Raw genomic sequence first — 19,360 nt, 5'->3', positions numbered from 1 at the left:
TATTCCCTGATTACCAGGGAGGAGATGGGGTAAGGTCTTCGTTTTAGACTCTTTTCAAGGGAAATCCTATCCACCTTCCCCCTCTCCCTTTATTTTTCTAAGATTTGGCCCTACCAGACTTCTATTGGCTTTCCTGCTAACTAATGATGTTTCACAGCCTCATTCTAAAAAATCTGCAAATCTTCATAAATACAGAATAATGTAAGATAGGGATGAAATTGTCCCTCCCTGCCACCACAACAATTGAGGGAGAGAGATCTTGCTGTGTCATAAAACTAGTTCAAAGAATCTGAATGTAAGATTAAAATCTTACACTCACAGAACATCAGTCTTGATTTTCTGTGTTATTGTATAAACACCAGCAGCTATTACCCAGCAGTATAGAGTAGTGGCTGGAGGAGGGACTCTGGAAGCCAGCTGCCTGAGTTCCAATCCTGCCCTTACCGCTTGCTGGATTATGACATCTGGCAAGTTCTCTAGCCAAATTATAGGCATATAAATTGGAGGTAATAATACAACTTTTACCTAGATGTTTGTGAGGCTTAAATGAATTTGTTGATATTTATATCTACATATATTATGAAGAGTGCCTGACCTATAGTAAACTTGATAGGAGGGTTTGCTGTTACCTATTACTAAAAATCTGTCTCTGAAAGCAGCACTAAACATCATCTTGCAAAAGTGTCAGATCCATACACTGAAAACTACAAAACATTACTAAGAAAAAGCAAAGAAGATGTTAAAAAAAAAAAAAAAAGGAGAGATATACCATGTTCGTGGATCAGAAGGCTCCATATTGTTAAAATGTCAATTCTGTAGATTCCATGTAATCCCAAAGGCATTTTCAGGGTTCTGCCCCCTTGCGGCAGCTCTGATGCATGGACTTGGCCAGGCTGAACTGTATTTGCCCGAATTCCCCTTAACAGTAGTCTTAGATAGAGGTGGACCACAAGAGAGTTCAGTTTGGCCAATTGAGTGGGACGCTGTGAAGAAGCAACCTTTTCTAACAGGAGCCCATGTTGAGGTGCTGACTTGACTCACCTCCTTAGTGTGAAACCACAGCTGTAAGAACCTCCCTCACATCCTCCTTGAGCTTCTCCCACCCTGGAGGGGGGTGTGTTTGCTAGCCCTGTGGCAGAGGAAGTGTTAAGAAAGAAAAAAACAAACACAAAATGGAGTTGGTTGCTCCCCGTGACATCAAGCCAAGACTCAATTGCAAGCTCAATCTATCCTAAGAATGTGACCTTTTAACAGTCAATCTGAAATTTTGTAATCAGCACTAGTGAGGTCATCTGCTTGATAAAAAACCCTACTGGTCCCTTCTCCCCAAAAAGAGGATGTCCTGGCCTGAAACAACCCTTTCTTTTGTTTTGCTAACAACTTCCTTTCTCCACCCTCTACCTATGAAAACCTCCACTGGTACAATGCCTCAGAGTATCTCTACTTGCTAGGTGGGATGCTGCCCAATTCTTGAAGCATTTAATGAATCCAATTAGATCTTCAAATTTACTCAATTGAGGTTTGTTTTTAACAGGGCCCCACAAGACACCTAGACCACTAAAGTCAGGGGCAAGAACAAGGACATGGGTTTCTGCCCATCCTCACAAGGTCTAGAGCTCATCCTTTAGGCTCCAGTTTGTCCTTGCTCTCCCACACCCTACATCCGCCGTCCCATCACAAAGTGTTTGTCCCATGGACTTCATAAAGACAACACCTTATAGACACTGCTTAACCTGCCCCTACAATGGCATAGGGTCAGAGTCCCATAAGAAGTCCTTGTATGTTCCATATGATCCAGCAATCCCCCCTCTGGGTATATAGAGCAAGATAGCTCTGTAGAGAGCAAGATAGAGTCACTCATGTCAAGCAGTGACTCATGTCAAGTGGTGATGTAAGTAGCCAAGGGTGTTGCAGGTAAGACCAAATATCCCCGAAACCAGCACAGGCTGACAACCCCCAGCACTGATAACCAGCAGATCAAAGTGCAAAGGCTGATTAAACTCCAAAGGAGTTTTAAAAGGAACTGTAGCAAACTGTCCATCTCTCCAGATGCTGATCCTTTTATATCTGGCCTCATCAAAAAGGCAAATGTGGCCGAAGGTTCTGCCCAGTTGATCTCTGAACATAACACAGATCCTCCACTGTTTGACCATAATAAGCAGCAAGTGCCAAGAGCTGACCTTGACTGGATGGAGGCCTCGTCTCAACTGTGTGCCCCCAGACTGACTTCGAGTTTGGTTCATTAACTTCTTAACCCTTGTATCTTGTTTGTTGTGTGACCCTGTCTTGTGCTTTGCTTGGTGTGACATGTATAAAGCCAAGTCAAATGCATATGAAATGTCATTGAGTTTGGAATCCTGAACTTGCTTTACAATTACGTTAACCTTGCTTTATGGCTGACTAAAGCTGGCGTTGCGGGAAGACGACTCGTGTGTGCACCTGCCTAGTGTCCTTGTGACAAAATCCAAAGGAAACGAAATCAGTATTTTGAAGAGATATTTGCAACTCTATGTTCATTGCAGCATTATTCACAATAGCCAGGATGTGGAAACAACTTACATGTCCAACTGACTGATGAGTAGAGAAAGAAGATGTGGGAGATTATATATATATGAAAAAAATATATATGAAAAATATATGTATATATATGAAAAAGGAATAACAAAAACATTAAAATCAAAACCTAGTACTTTGAAAAAAACAAGAGAGAAAGCAAAAATAAACTAAATTATGAGTAAAAAATGGGGTCATTTTTTTTTTTAAAGATTTTGAAGTAATCGCTATACTCAATATGGAGCTCAAATTCATGACCCTGAGATCAAGAGTCACATGTTCCACCGATTGAGTCAGCCAGGTGCCCCTGGGGTTGTCTTTTGTAGAAGTGTAGAAAGTCAGAAGAGAATACTATGAACACACACCAATCACTTTGAAAATGAGATGGAATGGACAACCTTCCAGAAAAAATATGATAAAAATGATACCAAAAGAAATACAACCCATGGGTTAACTATAAGCCGTTAAAGAAATGCAATTTTTACTTAAAATGACCACATAAACAACCATATCAAATTACCAGCTCCAGAGGTTTTATGATAAGTTCAATCAACCGTGTAAGGATCATAATTGAACTTTCCTTGGAAACTGGAAAAAAGTTAAACTCCCCAACTGATTTTGGGCCGGTATAATAATCTTGATTTAAAACTAAATAAGAAGAGGGCACCTGGCTGGCTCAGTCAGTGGAGCATGTGACTCTTGGTCTTAGGGTTGTGGGTTCGAGCCCCATGTTGGGTGTAGAGATTACTTAAAAAAAAAAAACTGAATAAGAACATGAGTAAGGAAAATTATAGCCATATTTATTTATAAACATAGATACAAAAATCATAATTAAACTGTTAGCAAACAAATATTCAAGCCAAGAAAGATTTAGAGACTATAGGACTTCAACTATACTAAAAAAAAATTATTAAAAAAAAGATAAAGAACATGGAGGTTACAATTTTCTTTTTTTTTTCTTTTTTTTTTTTAAAGATTTTATTTATTTATTTGACAGAGAGAGACACAGAGAGAGAGGGAACACAAGCAGGGGGAGTGGGAGAGGGAGAAGCAGGCTTCCTGCTGAGCAGGGAGCCCAATGTGGGGCTCAAACCCAGGACCCCGGGATCATGACCTGAGCCAAAGGCAGACGCTTAACGACTGAGCCACCCAGGCGCCCTATAATTTTCTTTTCTTTTTAAAGATTTTATTTATTTTTATTGTGGGGAGGGGCAGAGAGAGAAGACTTCCTGGAGCCTGATGCAGAACTCGATCAGAGGACCCTGGGATCATGACCTGAGCTGAAGGCAGATGCTTAACCAATTGAGCCACCCAGGCGCCCTGGGACTTACAATTTTCTATTTCCTTCTTAGGAGAATTTCCCTTAAAATAGAAGGACAGAAGAGTCCACTTTATGACTGCTACTGTTCAACACTGTGCTATTGTCCAAGCCGGTGTCCCAGGAGCCACAATAAAGGACAAGAGCTGTGGGGATTGCAAAAGAACAGAAACTACTAGAAATAGTAAGCAAGTTCTCAGTGAGGCGGGTAGATCCAACTTCAATTTAGGAAAATTAATAGTGTTCCCAGATACTAGCAACAAACAAAAAGTACAAAGGTAAATGAAGGCTACAGTATCTCCCAAAAAGTTTACTAGAAGTGAACCTGACAAAATGTGCGAGACCTTTATGAAAAAGTGCAAGACTCACTGAAAACATAAAAAGAAGACCTATATAAACTGAGGTATATACCATGTTAATAAATAGAGACCTCAGTGCCACAAAATATCTATGCTTCCCAAAATTTCTCTCCCTCTCTTTTTCTTTCTCTCTAACAAAGGCAAGACAGTGCCCAAGGGGAACTACCTCCTTGACAGCATGGAAATGCCCCTGTCAATGCTGGGCCTTATAATAAAGGGTAAGGAAGCAGCCAAGGGAATTTGCACAGCCAAAGAGCCCAAGTTGGGGAGGCAACAGGAAGGACCCAGGGTCCATCACTCCTCTGTCAAGATTACTAACCCAGGGCAGAGGGTGAGGACTTCCCACAGTCTCCACCTGAGACACCAGCTTCAGGGACAGCTCTTCTAATTTGCATCACTATGAATCTACTTCTCAGCCAACATGTTTTTGCTTCTTTTATTCCCACCAGGAAATCCCCATCCCGCTAGGGGCAGCACTGGCCCAGCTACCAGCACTAACATTCTGGGCCTCCCGTGAGGTAGCAGGGAACACAGCCTCTGACCTCCGACCTCCAGAAAGGCAGCCACAGAGCCTGGAGATTCAGCTCCGGGTATAAGGCAACACTCACCCCTCATGCAGCAGTGTGACAGGGTCAGCCATCTTGTCCCTGAGTCAATGAAAGGAATCCTGTCAGCCACAACTGTTATGAGCTGAATGTTTGTGTTCCCCAAATTCATATGTTGAAGCCCTAAACCCCAGTGTGATGGTGTTTGGAAAGGGGGGCTTCTTTGGGGTGATTAGGTTTAGACGGTATCATGAGAGTGGGACCCCATGAGGGGATTAGCGTCCTAAGAAGAGGAAGAGAAACTAAAGCTGTCCCCTCCTTCTCCATCCTCCTCCTTCTCCATCTGTCCCTCTCCCCCTGGCTGTCAGATAAGGCTGAGGGGCCTTAGGCAGAGGACCCACCACAGAATTAGGAGCTCAAAGCACATCTGTGCCCTCACTGCTGTGGAATCAGGAGGAAACACCAGAGTCCTGACACGAGATCCACACTTCCTTTTCTCTTCCACTCATCCAGCAGACAGGTGTAGAGCAACACCTGGGTCCAGACTTGGGGGCACAGGGGTGATGAGGAAGAGGCTCACTCTGCTCCTCGCAGAGCCTGCCTCTCCCTGGAGCCAGCCTCCCGCCTGCCTCCGTCCTGCTCTCTTTAGCCAGGCTGTCCCAACCCCCTCTGGCATCCTACTTTCTCTTTCTCTGCAATAACTCGGGTCCTGCTGCACCGAGGGCAGCTCTGCCCGCGTGGTTGGGGGTGGGGGTGCTCAGAGAAGGAGAGAAGGTGGGTCTGAGCCTAAGGAAGTGCAACCACCCGAGGGCCCTCCCACCCCTGAAGCCAAAGCAGGAAGGAGGTGGGGCCTCGGTGGAGGCGGCCTGGGAGGTCTCAGATCCCGCGGGGGGGCTTTCCTAAAGCAAAGCCGGTGAGAAGAATGGAGCCCTGGCGCCACCGCCCAAGGTACCCCTGCTCCTCTGTCCGCGCCACCCCCCCAACTGGGCCCCCTTCCGCGGCCCCTCTCTCCTGGTGGCCCTGCCCTTGTGTGCCTCTGTCCTTGGCCTCTTCCTCCTCCCTGTGGTCCTCCTTCCTTTCTCTTCCTCTCTGGGCTCCTTCTCTGCAGGACCCACTCCTGCCTGGGTCCTCACCCTATTCCGGGGATGCTCGCACTATTGCTTCTGAACACGCCCTTCCCGCACCTCCACCCAGCCCCTGGGTCCTCCAGGCCAACCTCTGGGTCTGAAAGTCTGTCGAGCCTGCCCCTCCCAGCCTGTGCCGGGTGATGCCACTCTCTGAGGCTTCTGGAAGTTTCTGTGCTCTCTTAGCGCTTAGAATTTAACTAAAGCATGAGCGAAGAAGTGGGTGGATTTAGTTTAAAGCACATTGATTGATTTTCTATAATTTTTACACCATTATAAACACGGTGTGAGGCTAGCTCTCGGAGGCAAGAAGAGAAGTCACCTATTGCAGGGCTCTCCCAATCTCGGGCAGACACGTAAATGCAGCCTGTTCTCAACCTTACCCCTAACCTTGGTGACCGAGCTTCAGGCTTCATGTTTGTACCACTGACCTGCAGCTGGGGGAAAGATGCCATGGTTGGGAGAAATGCACATATTTACAATGAAGTTGAGAAAAAGGCCCAGGCAGGACTGCAGGCTGCTGCCACTGCAGTCATGGGAGGTCCCTGCGGGAAATAGCCAGCCTGGGGAGCCGGGGCCCCATCACTCACTAGCCCTGGGCTTGCCCAGGCTGCTCTACCTCCTGCCCCCGATTCCTTCCCTCAACGGTGGGGTTGGCTCTCATGGGATCTGGGGAGGACTCTGTGAGTTCAGATATTTAAAGCACTTAGAATAGTAACCTGAACCTCTGAAGGTATGCATTAACCTGATACTTTTTTTTTTTTTTTTAACGCATAGGTTAAAAAAATCAGGAACGAATTGAAGTGCAGTATTAGAAAAGCCGTTCTCTGGGGATGGAGGCTTCCTATTTCTCTTTGCAATTTTTCTAATGGGTTGGGGGATGAATGGGCAGGAAAACCAGCATGGCTGGAAGAAGCAGGCCCGCAGGGGCCCCTGCAGGAGAGGTCCCCCGTCCCTGCTGTCCCTAGCAGCACACCCCACCCCCCAACCGTCCAGCCTGGAAAAGCAGCAGACAATGCTCAGGGCCCTGGAGTGGGGGCAGGGCAGGGAGCCCCTGTGCCCAGGGGAGGCCACAGGCCAGGGACAACTCCAGAGAGTACTCTCCGCATTTTCGGTTTTCTGTCTTTTTGCCCCCAGAGACCCAATGGAGCGGATAAGTCCTAAAACCTTCTCCTTCCACTTCCAAAGTCTGCTCTACGCTTCCAGGCGGAACTTGTGCTACCTCTGCTTCCAAGTGGAAAGAGAGGGGGAGGGGCACCCCTCGTATGACTGGGGGGTCTTTCGAAACCAGGTAAGGCCTGTTTACAGGCAGGAGCTGAGTCAGTTGGGAAGGCAGAAAAGAATGGAATAAGATGCCAGGTGGGGGCTCTCCGTAGTGCACGCTCCTTCCCCAACATTGTCCTAAGTCTTTGGCCCAAGAGCTCCCTGCTTGGCCCTCCTGGAACCAGATACAGGATGCCGTTTGACGTAGCCTGTGGGCCTTGTTCAGAGAGTCCACCTGCATTCATCGCTGAGTCTTGTCATGGAGCTTGGCCTCTAGCAGGCTTTGATAAAAGAGCACGTCTAGAAAGTCAGGGCTGATTGGACACCAGAGCCTTTTCTGCCCTAGTAATGGTTCTGCCAGTCGAGTCCTCGGCCGTGGCCGCACCACTGACTCGTCCGGACCCAGGACCTGTGATCCCTCAGGAGAGAGCCCGCACCCCTCAAATGCCCGCCCCCGGCCTGCTCCCAGCCACAGCCCAGGTGTCCCTGGAAGGCTGCCATGGCACCCATGACCAGCTTCAGCGGTTGCTGGAGCCAGACCACCCTCCTGCAGCCCTGCCCCCTAACCACCTGCCACTCCTGAAAGATGTTCCACCACACCACACCCCTGCCATCTCCTCTCTCCTGACACTGCAGGCTTTTCAAAGCTTCTTTGCAGGAGAGAGCCGTTACGGGCTGGGTCAAGGGTACCCCAGTACTAACCCACAGAAACGTCATGGGAGTCACGTATGTCATTTAATGTTTTCTAGTACCCAGTGTTTAAAGAGTTAAGATAAACTGATGAACTTAGTATTGATAATGTATTGGGTAATATATCTAAGAGATTATTTCAAATTATAATTAATGTAAAAATTCTTCATGAGGTCATTTACATTCATCTTTTTTACTATGTCGTTGGAATGAGATGTGTATTTTACACTTGCCCCACTTCTTAATTCAGACAAGCCACATGTCAAGTGCTCTGGAGACAGGTGGGGCTAGTGGCTGTCCTGTGGGGCAGCATGGCTGTGTGGCCTTCCCCAGCAGACAGCACCCACGGAACCAGCCTGGACCCCAGAGAGCCTGGCCCGAGTCCAGTAGGATGCCTGCAGGATGGATGGATGGATAGGTGGATGGATGGACGGATGGACGGGTGGACGGATGGATGGATGGATGGATGGATGGATGGATGGATGGATAGGTGGATGGATGGATGGATGGATGGATGGATGGATGGATGGATGGACAGGTGGGTGGGTGGGTGGATGGATGGATGGATAAAAGGATGGATGGATGGATGGAGTTGATGTTGGAGTTGATGTTGATGACTGTGGGAAGGAATGGCTCAGTCAGAAGAGACAGTGTGGGGAGAGATGGAAAGGAGGGATAAATCAATGAACAACATACCTCTGTGACTCCTGCGCCCTCCCCCCTCCCCCCACGGCACCCAGCCCTGCCAAACTGCCTGCTCTGCCAGCCAAGAGTATCCCCTTCTCTTCTCCACCTCTCCCAGGTCTATCCCGAGGCTCCCTGCCACACAGAACTCTGCTTCCTCTCTTGGTTCTATGACCAGAATCTGTCCCCTGACGAGCATTACCATGTCACCTGGTTCTTATCCTGGAGCCCCTGCCCCACCTGTGCAGAGGAGGTGGTCAGATTCCTGAGGGAATACAGGAATGTGACGCTGAGCATCTCCACCGCCCGCCTCTACTACTTCTGGCTCCCAGATTATCAGGATGGGCTTCACAAGCTATGGTCTGCAGGAGTCCACCTGGACATCATGTCCTTTGAAGGTGAGAGCAGAAGGAGCTGGGGACAGGACTGTGGGAGGGAATAGGACTGGGGTGGGGGGGGCGGGGTTGGTGAAGGATCTAGACTATCCCTAGGGAGAGTGAGTGGGAAGAGATCCTGGGAAACTGAGGCAGGACTGGTGGCGCCTGGCAGGGAGGGTACAGGAGGGTCAGGAGAAGAAGGCGTCCCAGGGCCCATCTGACTGCCCTCTTCCCTCTTTATCTTAGATTATGAATACTGTTGGGACAACTTTGTGGACCACAGGGGGATGCGCTTCCAGAGTCGGAATCTATTAAAAGATAATGATTTGCTGGCCACAGAGCTTGAGAATATTCTTAGGTGAGGGCATCCTCAGCCTCCTGGCCTCTCCCTGCTGCTGCGCCCCCTCCTGGGCTCCAGCCACCTTCACCGCCCACCCCAGTCCCTCAGGCCCCCCCACTTTCCTCCTGCGCATCCTCCCTCCTTCCTCAAGACTTCCCTCTCCCCCATGAAGGGGCCCCCACCTGGTTCCTTCCATCTCACCACATTAACCAAATCTCGTTAATAAACTGAAGGTATATGGGCACGAATATGTCTAAGTGTGCAAACCAGAAGTGTGAGAAACATCCTTCCCGAGGATGTGACTTCTCAGAGAACCAGGGTCCTTGTACTGCTACTCCAGGATGCAGCGGTCTGTCCTCTGGGCTCGCTGCGGGGAGCCCCTGGTGTCCCTCTGCGTGTCCCGGTCTCCCCTTCTCATAACATCAGGCAGATTGGATTCGGGCCCCTCCTAAAGGGCCTCATTTTAACAGCCATCTTTTTAAAGTCTGTACCTAAAATATAGTCACATTCTGAGGCACTAGGGTTGAGACTTTAGCAGATGGATTTGGGGGGCACACGGTTCAGCCCAGACAATGACCCAGGGCCTTCTTGAGCTGAAGGCGCGGGGCAAAACCAGGATCCTTACTCTGCGTATCTGTCTCCTGGGTTATGCCTGAGCTGTCCCCACCCCCCCCACCCCCCACCCCCGCCCAACCTGCTTCCCTTCCAATCCTTGCTGCCCTGGACCCCTCCCCCCCACCGCCACCGCCTCCCGCCCCGGTCACCATCACACCTGCCCTCACTCCCATGTCCCTTATCCCCTTCCCACATTGCTGCCAGAGGGGAAGCTCTGGGCAGGTTGCAGCCTGGAGATAGCAACGGAGAGTGAGTTTACATTTAAATATGTTTTGGGTTTTTTTTTTAATGTAGGATTGGTTATGGGAGCACTGAGATCATCAGAACTTTTCCAAAAAAGCAGAATCAAAAGTGGCAGGTGGCCAAGAATCAAGTCGGGGAGACAGGGAAGTGCGAGCCGTAGAGGTAAAACAGGGACCATCTGGTTCTTTGACCACAGAGCCGACGACCCCATGAACATACTGGGGGGAGGTCGGCGGCAGTGGTCCATGGGGTGGCCTGGGCCAGGGCACGGTGAAAAGGAGCAAGAGGTCAGCCCTAGACGGTGGGATTCTAGGCAGGCAGAGGCAAAGGCAGAGGCAGGAGAAGCAAGAGGGCGGGTGTTCGGTTTGGAAGACATCCCTAAAATCATTGCGGAGAACGTGCCAGGTCCCATTCAGACCAGCTATTTCTCCCTCTGATCTTGGCTGGCTAGGTGTGAATTGTTGGTGGCCACAGACCCCTGGCCCTCCCCGTGGCTCCCTGTCTGTCCTGCTGCCTGGGGGCCAAGGGAAGAACGCAGAAGGGCTCGGGCTGCCCCCCGCCCAGTCTGCCCTGCTGCTCTCTCTGCCCTCGCAGCCTCACGCATGGAGGCACAGAGAGGCACGTGTGGACGGCACACCTCTCGACTGCCTGCGTCGTCGAAACGGGGCAAAGTGGCCTGCTCGAAATATCCCCTCCTTCTGGAGAAAAGAACCATGCAGAAGGCCAGTCTTAGAGATCCGTGGGGGCCTTCAGGACATTTCTCCTAAAACAGTCGCCATCCTGCTCTCGCACATCCCCGTTCTCTGCCCATCTCTGATGGCTAGCAAGAATTCAGCCTTCCTGCTTCTCTGGCCAGAGGCGTCTTAGCTGTCAATTTGGTCCACACCTGAGTACGCAGATCTGATCACTCTCTTGGAAGGGCCTGAGCCCAGGTTCTCATTCTGGAAACTTCTTCTTCAGGGGCCTCTGGATATGAGAATAGATGGGTGTGGAGGGGACGCCATTCCCTCAGATCCTCCAACTCTTGCCCGTGCTCTTGTTACCCCCTTGGGGCCATCCCAGGGCCTGTAGGGCAAAATGAGGTGTGTATGGCGGGGGCCACCAGCTGCGAGAAGTTCGGGGACTCGTATATGCATGCGGTCTGGACTGGGGATGGCAGGCGGCTGCTCTAAGACCTCCTCTGTAGAATTCAACTTTCCCCAGTTGCTCGTTGTTTTTCCATCCGGGGGTCTTGGTGGACATGTGACAAGGCAAGCGGATAGCTTTCAGGACGCACACTTCAAGTCCAGGTCCCTGATCCCTGATCTGGGAGGCCTTGTGGGGGCAGCAAGATCCCTCCTACTCATGGAACACTAGGGAAGTGGGAGGAGCCAGGTCGGTACCCCTGGAAGGCATTCCAGCTCTGCCATTGGTTTGCTGTGTGGCTCCAGAGAGTAGCTTAACCTCTCTGTGCTGGGACCTCATCGAAGGTGTCAGGATAATGATAGGCCCCTTCCAAAGCTACTGGGGGCTCTGGTAGAGGATGGAGTACAGGATCTGCTCAACACACCTGCCTTCTCCAGGGTTGGAGATGAAGATCTGACCTGTAGACCTCACTTTCCTGATGCCCAGAGCCCTGACAGGATATGAATGACTCCTAAGGGCAACACAGGGGTAATGAGGAAAGGGCTTACTCCACTCCTCGAGAGCCTGGCCCTCCCCAGAAGCCAGCCTCCATCCAGCTCTCTCCAGCCAAGCTCTCCCAACCCCCTCGGGCATATCCTACTTTCTCTTTCTCTTTGCAATAACTTGGTCCTGCTGCCCCACCCAAGGGCAGCTCTCAGAGAAGGAGAGAAGGTGAGTCTGAGCCCAAGGAAGTGCAACCACCCGAGGGCCCTCCCACCCCTAAAGCCAAAGCAGGAAGGAGGTGGGGCATCCAGGGAGGCAGCCAGCAGCCCGGGGAGGTCACTCCAGATTGGGGCTTTCCCAAAGCAAGGCCAGCGAGAAGAATAGAGCCCTGGTGCCCCAGACAAAGGGCAGGGCTAGGACAAGCCAGCTGAGGAGAGGCAGCTGCATAGGAACTCCCAAGGTCAGGTAAGTCTGGAGGAAAGAAGGTGGGTGGGAGTCCACAGAAGCACAATCAAGCTAGGGCCTCCCACCCCAGCTTTTGTCTGGCAGGAAGAGGGTGGGTCCACCACTCAGACTACTGTGGGAGGACACTCACAGATACAGGGCTTTCCCAAGGCCAAGAGCAGCCTTGTGAGAGGGAAGTGGAGCTAGAGACCCAGGGCCCAGGCCAGGATGGGACGAGCCTGCCAAGGAGCGTGGGATGGGGCTGCAGGGACCAAGTACCACTGCTCGCTTGGCTCTCTGCCTCCTTCCTCCTCCCAGCCCCACTTCTCTCCCTCTCTGACACCTAATCATTCCATCCGCAGGGTCTGTTCCTGCCTCTGACCTGCAGGCCCGCCGGGGCAGGTGCCCATCCCCCCAACCCCCCACCCCAACCCCTGCTGCCTCCACATCCTGTCTCTGCCCCGTGGCCCTATCCCCTAGGCCCATCCCCTAGGCGTGGCCCCTGGGTCTTCCTAAAGCACTTTATTTAAGCTTAGTTGTAGACTTTAGTTATAGACTTTAGATTCAAGGATGATTGAGACAATTGTTGGAGTCAGCTATAAAAGCATATTTATACATTTTATTTTAAAGACTTGCACAATTTTGCAAAGAATGCTCTAATTTCTGTAACCGATCTGAGCAAGAGTTCATCTGCCTGATGCTCAGGAAGCCAATAAAGAACTGACACTGGGTTTCTGTGCTGAAGAGACAGGCTAGTTACTGGTGTGGTGCCACCCAGGAGAACTGGGAGCTGATGCTCAAAGGTCCTAAACTCCCCGATGGTTTGCAAGTAAGGGTGTTTAAGGGCAAAAATTCAGGGTTAGGGGTCCAGGCTCATGGGTTCTTCTGATTGATTGGGGATTAGGTAAACTTCAAGATTGATTAACTTGTCTTTCTGGTACCAGCCGGTCTGGTTTCATCCAGACTGTGGTCAGTGGTCCTACTGCTTCCCTGGTCCAGGTCTGAAGACCAGCTCAGCAGTGCACATCAGTGATGCTGCTTTGTTTGCAGAAGCCAAGCACCTCGTGGCTATGATGACCACATAGACAGTGTTCCCTGGGTAATGTTCATCATCTTAAGCAAAGCATCCTCTAAGTTCCCTCCGGCGTTTTCCTAGCAATCTTTAACTGCGGGCGGCTTTCTGCAGACTTAGTTCTGTGGATGGTTTCATTTCTGTTCTGTGGAGGGAAAAATCCTCTCCAAGACAAGAAGATACATTGCTGGGGCGCCTGGGTGGCTCAGATGGTTAAGCGTCTGCCTTCGGCTCAGGTCATGATCTCAGGGTCCTGGGATCGAGTCCCGCATCGGGCTCCCTGCTCAGTGCAGAGCCTGCTTCTCCCTCTCCCTCTGCTTGTGCTCTTCTGTCTATCTCTCTGTCAAATAAATAAATGAAATCTTAAAAAAAAAAAGATACATTGTTTCCCACAAAGACACTACCAAGTGTGAAAAATTAAATTAGTCTTTAAATGCTCCTTACGAGTTGTTTCTATCATCCCTCAATTTTAGCTATTCGAGGTCAAGCTTTAACATTTGTGCTACTAAGACCGTGCACTTGTCTAAGATTTGAAATAGTTCAGCCTTGAGTGTCTGGTTTACCAGGGACTGGGGAGTTTCCCAGGACGTGGGAACTTCAGTGCTAAAATTGGGAAGCCACGGGGCAGTTGGTTGTCCTGAGGGTGCTGTGAATGGATGTTTCTGTTCTAATCTTCATGCTGAGGGCAGCCAGGGGCCTAGCAGCTTCGGGTGAGGTCACTGGCGGGTAATCCAAGGCCACCATCCAGAGATGGCTTTTTCAATGACAGTCATCAAAATGCACCTGAAGCTTTACTAATTAGCATAAGGGGTATCAGAGATGGGTTTCCATTGATGAAATTAGTGGCTTTGTTAATTAGCATAACAGATGACAGGAATGGTCTTTTGTTGATAGAATCCGTGGTGTTTCAACAAGTTGGCTGGAAATATGGGGAAAGTATTTCTGGCCTTGCAGGAACACGGTATCCCGTAGTCTGTGCCCTGAGGAATGACACCCTTGGCTTGATTCCCGTGTCCGGTTCCAAGCGTCTGTGGTCACCTGAGCCAGACTCAGTGGTCGGCCAGGTCACGTTAGCTTTGGGTGGAGTGTCCAGAAGGAGAGTGGGCTGGGGCGCCTGGGTGGCTCAGTCGTTAAGCGTCTGCCTTCAGCTCAGGTCGTGATCCCAGGGTCCTGGGATCGAGTCCCACATCGGGCTCCCTCCTCAGGGGGAAGGCTGCTTCTCCCTCTCCCACTCCCGCTGCTTGTGTTCCTGCTCTCGCTATCTCTGTCTCTGTCAAATTAAAAAAAAAAAAAATCTTTAAAAAAAAAGAAGGAGAGTGGGCTGGGGCCCCATCAAGCTTCCCCAGCTCGTTCAGGCTGTTTGGCATCTGCTTGGTCAATAATGTCCACACGCAGTGGGGCTCTGCTGGTTAGAGCTCTCATGCACCTCTCTGGGGCAGGCAGGAGGGTTCCTAGTTCTGTCCACCTACTTGTATCTTTGCAGAGCTGGCAGCGTTTATCAAAAAGAATCCCATGCACGCATGCCCACATGAGCCAGGTCACTCTGTAACTGGAAAACAAGTAAGATATAAGATGGAATACTCTCTAGAGTATAATCACAACTGGGGGGAGGAAAAGCTATTTGACCTTTAGCCAAGGTCTCTGTCACAACGCTCCCTTGGTGACAACAGTTTTTCCTGCTCACCAGCCTCTCTGTGCTTTGTACAGACAGTTAAGATTGTGATGCCCACGCCTAAGCAAAGAGCAGAGAGTTAGAAGAATTACTAGTGCAGCCCCTCCATCCCCAAAGAGAAGGGTTGTGGCATGGGACATCAGGGTTGAGATGTCCGTGGGACCTGAACAGAGGGGTCTGGGGCACAGGATAAAGATGGGTGAGCCAAAAAGTTCTGATGTCAAGTTCTCAGGGTGGGGCCCCCCAGCCAGCCCAAGGAACCCCTCCTGCAATGACCTCCAGTGTGGGCATGGTGGGTGCTCCACCAGACCGGAGGTGGAGCTGTGTACAGGTGGGAGAGCTCACCCTCTTCCTTCCCCCTTCCCAGCCCTCCTGGACAACAAGGAAAGAGGAGAATGTCCCTTCCCTCCCCACCCCAGGGGCCCAAGTGGACCAAGGAGTTGGGTTCAGAAGGTGACAGAGCCTGGGGTAACACCAGAAGATGCTCTCTGCATCTTTGGTTTTCTTCCCCTTGCGCAGAACCACAATGAATCCACTACAACGAGAAATATTCTTCTATCAGTTCGGCAACCAACCCCGGGCCCCAAAGCCCTACCACCGGAGGACGACCTACTTGTGCTACCAGCTGAAGCCACATGAAGGCCCCATAATTGCCAGAGTCTGCCTTCAAAACAAGGTGCCAGGCGGGCTGTCTGGAGACAGGGCCGGGGGGGGGGAAGTACCAAGGCTTAACTGGGTCTGTTAGCCCTGCTTCCTGGGAACTCTCCATGGTTTTCCATGGTTTTCTCGTCCCTGGGCCTCTGCAGAAGCTCTTCCCTCCAGCAGAACGCTCTTCCGGCCCCTCTTTGAGAATATAATATTTACTTGTCCTCCGGATGTCACTTCAGTCGCTGCTTCTGAGAAGCCAAGTGGTCTTCCAAGGACTGAGCGCTCAACCCCACCTCCAAGAACTCCCTCATACACCTGCCCTCTGCTTTTCTGCCCCCCCTTCCCACCTGCCCCATCCTGCCTCCCTCCCATTCTGACCTGCTCCTTGGGAACCCCACGTTCTAACATCTCCTGATGTCCAAAAGGCAAGGTCTGTCGAACATCTGGGAATGGTGCCATGGGGGTGTCTGTCTGCCAACCCGTCTCCTCCCAGGGGGTTGGGTCTGATTCAGATCAAGCTGCAGATGATTTGGGGTGCTGAATCAATGGATGAGTGGGAGAAGGAAGGAAGGTTCTTTCCCCATCTTAGGCAAGTTCACAGGGCAGAGCCCCTTATCCCCAGTGGTGCCCTCAGTATGTGACCTTTCTTCTGTCTGGGACCCTCCCTAGAAGAAGCGCCATGCAGAAATTCGCTTTATTGACAATATCAAGGCACTACGACTGGACACATCCCAGAGATTCGAAATCACCTGCTATGTCACGTGGAGCCCCTGCCCCACCTGTGCGAAGGAACTGGTTGCGTTTGTCAGAGACCACCGCCACATCAGCCTGCGGCTCTTTGCCTCCCGCCTGTATTTCCACTGGCGCAGGGAGAATAAGAAGGGGCTGAAGCATCTGCACGCATCCAGGATCCCAGTGGCTGTCATGAGCTCCCTGGGTAGGGAGAGGGCAGAGCTGTCAGGGGATGGGAGGGTTTGCAGCTCCAAGAGAGAAAAGCCACTGGGGGAGGGGGGGTTCCTGGACCAAAAGGTGGTGGCCCAGCTGAGGCCCAAGCTGTGACACCACCAGGAAGGGCAAAGGAAGGAGGGGTCCTTGGAATTGCAGGGTGCACGCTTGTGGCTTTGCTGCCGCTGGGGCCTGACTGCCTTCCCTCTTCATCTCAGAGTTTGAGGACTGCTGGAAGGAGTTTGTGGACAACCAGGGCAAGCCTTTCCAGCCCTGGAACAAGCTGGAACTGTACAGTGAAAGCATAACCCGTCGGCTCCGGAAGATCCTTGAGGTGAGAAGCTGTCCTGACGCAGGCGCCTGCCCCCCCTCCCCTGTGCCCCCTCATCCCAGCTCCAGCGCCCCCTTGTCTCTGTTCCTCCTCTCCTTGCTCTCTGTCCCCACTGTCCCCCTACACCTTTCTCTTTTCTCCCAACACCCTTCCCGTCACCCCAACAGGGGCTCCCAGTTCCTTCCTTGTCTCCCTTTTCTTAGGATCTTGTCTGTTTTCTGGTTCCCTCAAGACCTCCCTGGCCTTCTTTGACCCGGCTCTTCATGTCCCCTCTCCTTTGCTTGCTCCCCGCACCGTTGGCTGCCAATGACACTTCTAATTATTCTCTTTCTCTCTCAGCAGCCACAGAATGATTTAGAGAATGAATTCAGAAATTTGCAACTTCAATGACCATCAACCCCCTACCCCGTTCCTGGAGCATCTTGATGCTTCATAAACTGCTGACTTTTAGGAGCAACTTGTGAGTTCCACAGGCATACCTGAGCCTCCCCCGAGTCCAGAAAACCTTCCTTGCCTCCTTCATTCTTTTGTTTCTTTTTTTTTTCTTAAATAAGTAGGTATATATTTTTATAACTGAAAAGATAAAAATAATTTTTAAGTCTGTAAAACTTGGGTTATTTTCTAAAAGGGAGATCAGGACTTTCCCTCATAAAAAATGAGTATAAAGGACTTTTTATCCTACTGCACCAAGAAAAAAATGTATTTGAGAATTCCCTCTAAAGTCTAGAATAGTTGGATCATTTTATCATCCCAATATTCTCTGTTCCTTCTGAGTATCTACTGTGTGTCCAAATAAATAAGATAAAACTGTTGAGTGCATGCAGTTGCTCACTGAATTGCTTGGGGGGATAAATAAAACCAGTTGGACAGTGTTATTCGGTGTTCTTCATTGAAGCAATAAGCACCAACTCCAGCCAATTAAAACAAGAAAAAAAATTTGTTAAAAAGATGTTGGGTGGCTCCTTGAAGCTCTAGGAAAGAGGGAGAGCTAGATTTGGAGGCTTCCAAGCCAGGAAGGAGCCCCCAAACTATGCTGCAGAGCTGGTCTGATGAAGGTGGCGCTGCCCATGGCAGCGTGCACCCCGCATATCAGCCACACTTGGAAGCTGGACGCTGACCTGGAGCCCCTGCCTTGGCTGCCTCTATTGCCAACACCCCCACCCAGAATGGAGAAAAGAGAATAAGAAAGGAGTGACAATAAATAATGAACACAGCAGGGGCACGGATGGCTCAGTCTGTTGAGCGTCAGACTCTTGATTTCCACTCAGGTCATGATCTCAGGGCCATGAGATCAAGCCCCGAGACAGGCTCTGCGCTGGGCGTGGAGCCTGATTAAAATTCTCTCTCTCTCCCTCTCCCTCTGCCCCTCCCCGCCACCCCCCACCCCACTCACGCATGCACACACTCTCTCTCAAAAAAAAAATGAACATGGTATAAGATGAAAAGAGTAAAATCAAGGGTATTACACTAAATATGAACAGAACAAATTCTTCCATGCTATTTCCAAGAAGCACTCTTAAAAAAAAAAACAAAGGAAACAGATTGAAAATAAAAGGGTTAAACAAAGATACCAGGCAAATCAAAATTTAAGGAGAAAGCGACAGTGAAACTATCACACAAGGTACACTTTAATGAATCAAACAGGTTAAAGAGGGACTTAGCATAATGGCACAAAGGAACAATGAAAGAATAAAATAATCATAAACTTGTATGTGCCAAACAACGTAGCAGCCAAATACATACATAAAGGGAAAATGACTGGAAACTAACTCAGGCCTGCCATGTAATCCTATTCGCCCCATTTGCCACTTTTTTAGTCTCTCTGGAAGCTAGGGGTGGCCAGTTAGGACTAATCAAATGTAAGAAAATATCTACTAGGAGAGCTCTCTGGTTTTGTTTTTGCCAGGCAAGTAGGGTCTCATCGCCCTGTCCCTCCCTTGTTTTTCCTGCCTGTGAGTGGGAGAGAACATGTTTTTCCTGCCTGTGAGTGGGAGAGAACATCTTTTGCAACCATAAGATGATGCACATGAGGACAAAGAGCCAACATGTTGAGGATGATGAAGCAAAAAGCTAGAAAAAGCATGAGTCTCCAATAACATTGTTAAGCCACTGAAATAATATCTACCCTAGAAATACCTACCTCCAATCTCCCTTTTAAATAAGATAATAAATATCTGCATCATTTAAGTCATTGTTAGTCAAATATTTTGTTATTTATAGCTGAATGAGCCCTAAGTGAAGTAATTTCAAACTCACATCTAGAGAACACAGCAAAAGCTATACTCAGAAGGACACCTGGCTGGCTCAGTTGGTAGACAGAACATGCAAGTCTTGATCTCAGGGTTATGAGCTCAAGCCCATGTTGGGACTAGAGTTTACCTACAAAAAAAATTGACTAAGTGGCTTGACTTAAGGGCTGTTTAGAAAAAGTGGCTTTGGCGTGCATGGGTGGCTCAGTTGGTTAAGCATCTGACTTTTGGTTTCAGCTCATGTCATGGTCTCATGGGTTGTGGGATTGAGCCCTGCATC

General features: G+C 49.9%; 1 protein-coding gene across 2 annotated transcripts; it reads left to right on the top strand.

Moving 5' to 3' along the window:
* Window positions 1–5,455: 5,455 nt before the first annotated feature.
* Window positions 5,456–17,650, top strand: LOC117998666 (DNA dC->dU-editing enzyme APOBEC-3G-like). 2 transcript variants are annotated; one of them, XM_034987490.1, is made up of 8 exons: window positions 5,456–5,723; window positions 7,037–7,190; window positions 8,655–8,934; window positions 9,160–9,271; window positions 15,427–15,583; window positions 16,225–16,492; window positions 16,719–16,834; window positions 17,174–17,650. In XM_034987490.1, the coding sequence occupies exons 1-8, from the start codon at window positions 5,698–5,700 to the stop codon at window positions 17,219–17,221; spliced, it is 1,161 nt and encodes a 386-aa protein (XP_034843381.1). In that variant the 5' UTR covers window positions 5,456–5,697; the 3' UTR covers window positions 17,222–17,650. The 2 variants fall into 2 exon arrangements, with proteins under 2 accessions (XP_034843381.1, XP_034843380.1); XM_034987489.1 differs by having other exon boundaries at window positions 17,171–17,650.
* Window positions 17,651–19,360: the final 1,710 nt, after the last annotated feature.

This window comes from Mirounga leonina, unplaced genomic scaffold (assembly GCF_011800145.1).
Source record: "Mirounga leonina isolate KUSES-001 unplaced genomic scaffold, KU_Mleo_1.0 Mir_418, whole genome shotgun sequence".
NCBI classification, from domain to species: Eukaryota; Metazoa; Chordata; class Mammalia; order Carnivora; family Phocidae; genus Mirounga; species Mirounga leonina.
The sequence above is the reverse complement of the archived record's forward strand: the minus strand, read 5'-3'. Positions and strand labels throughout refer to the sequence as shown.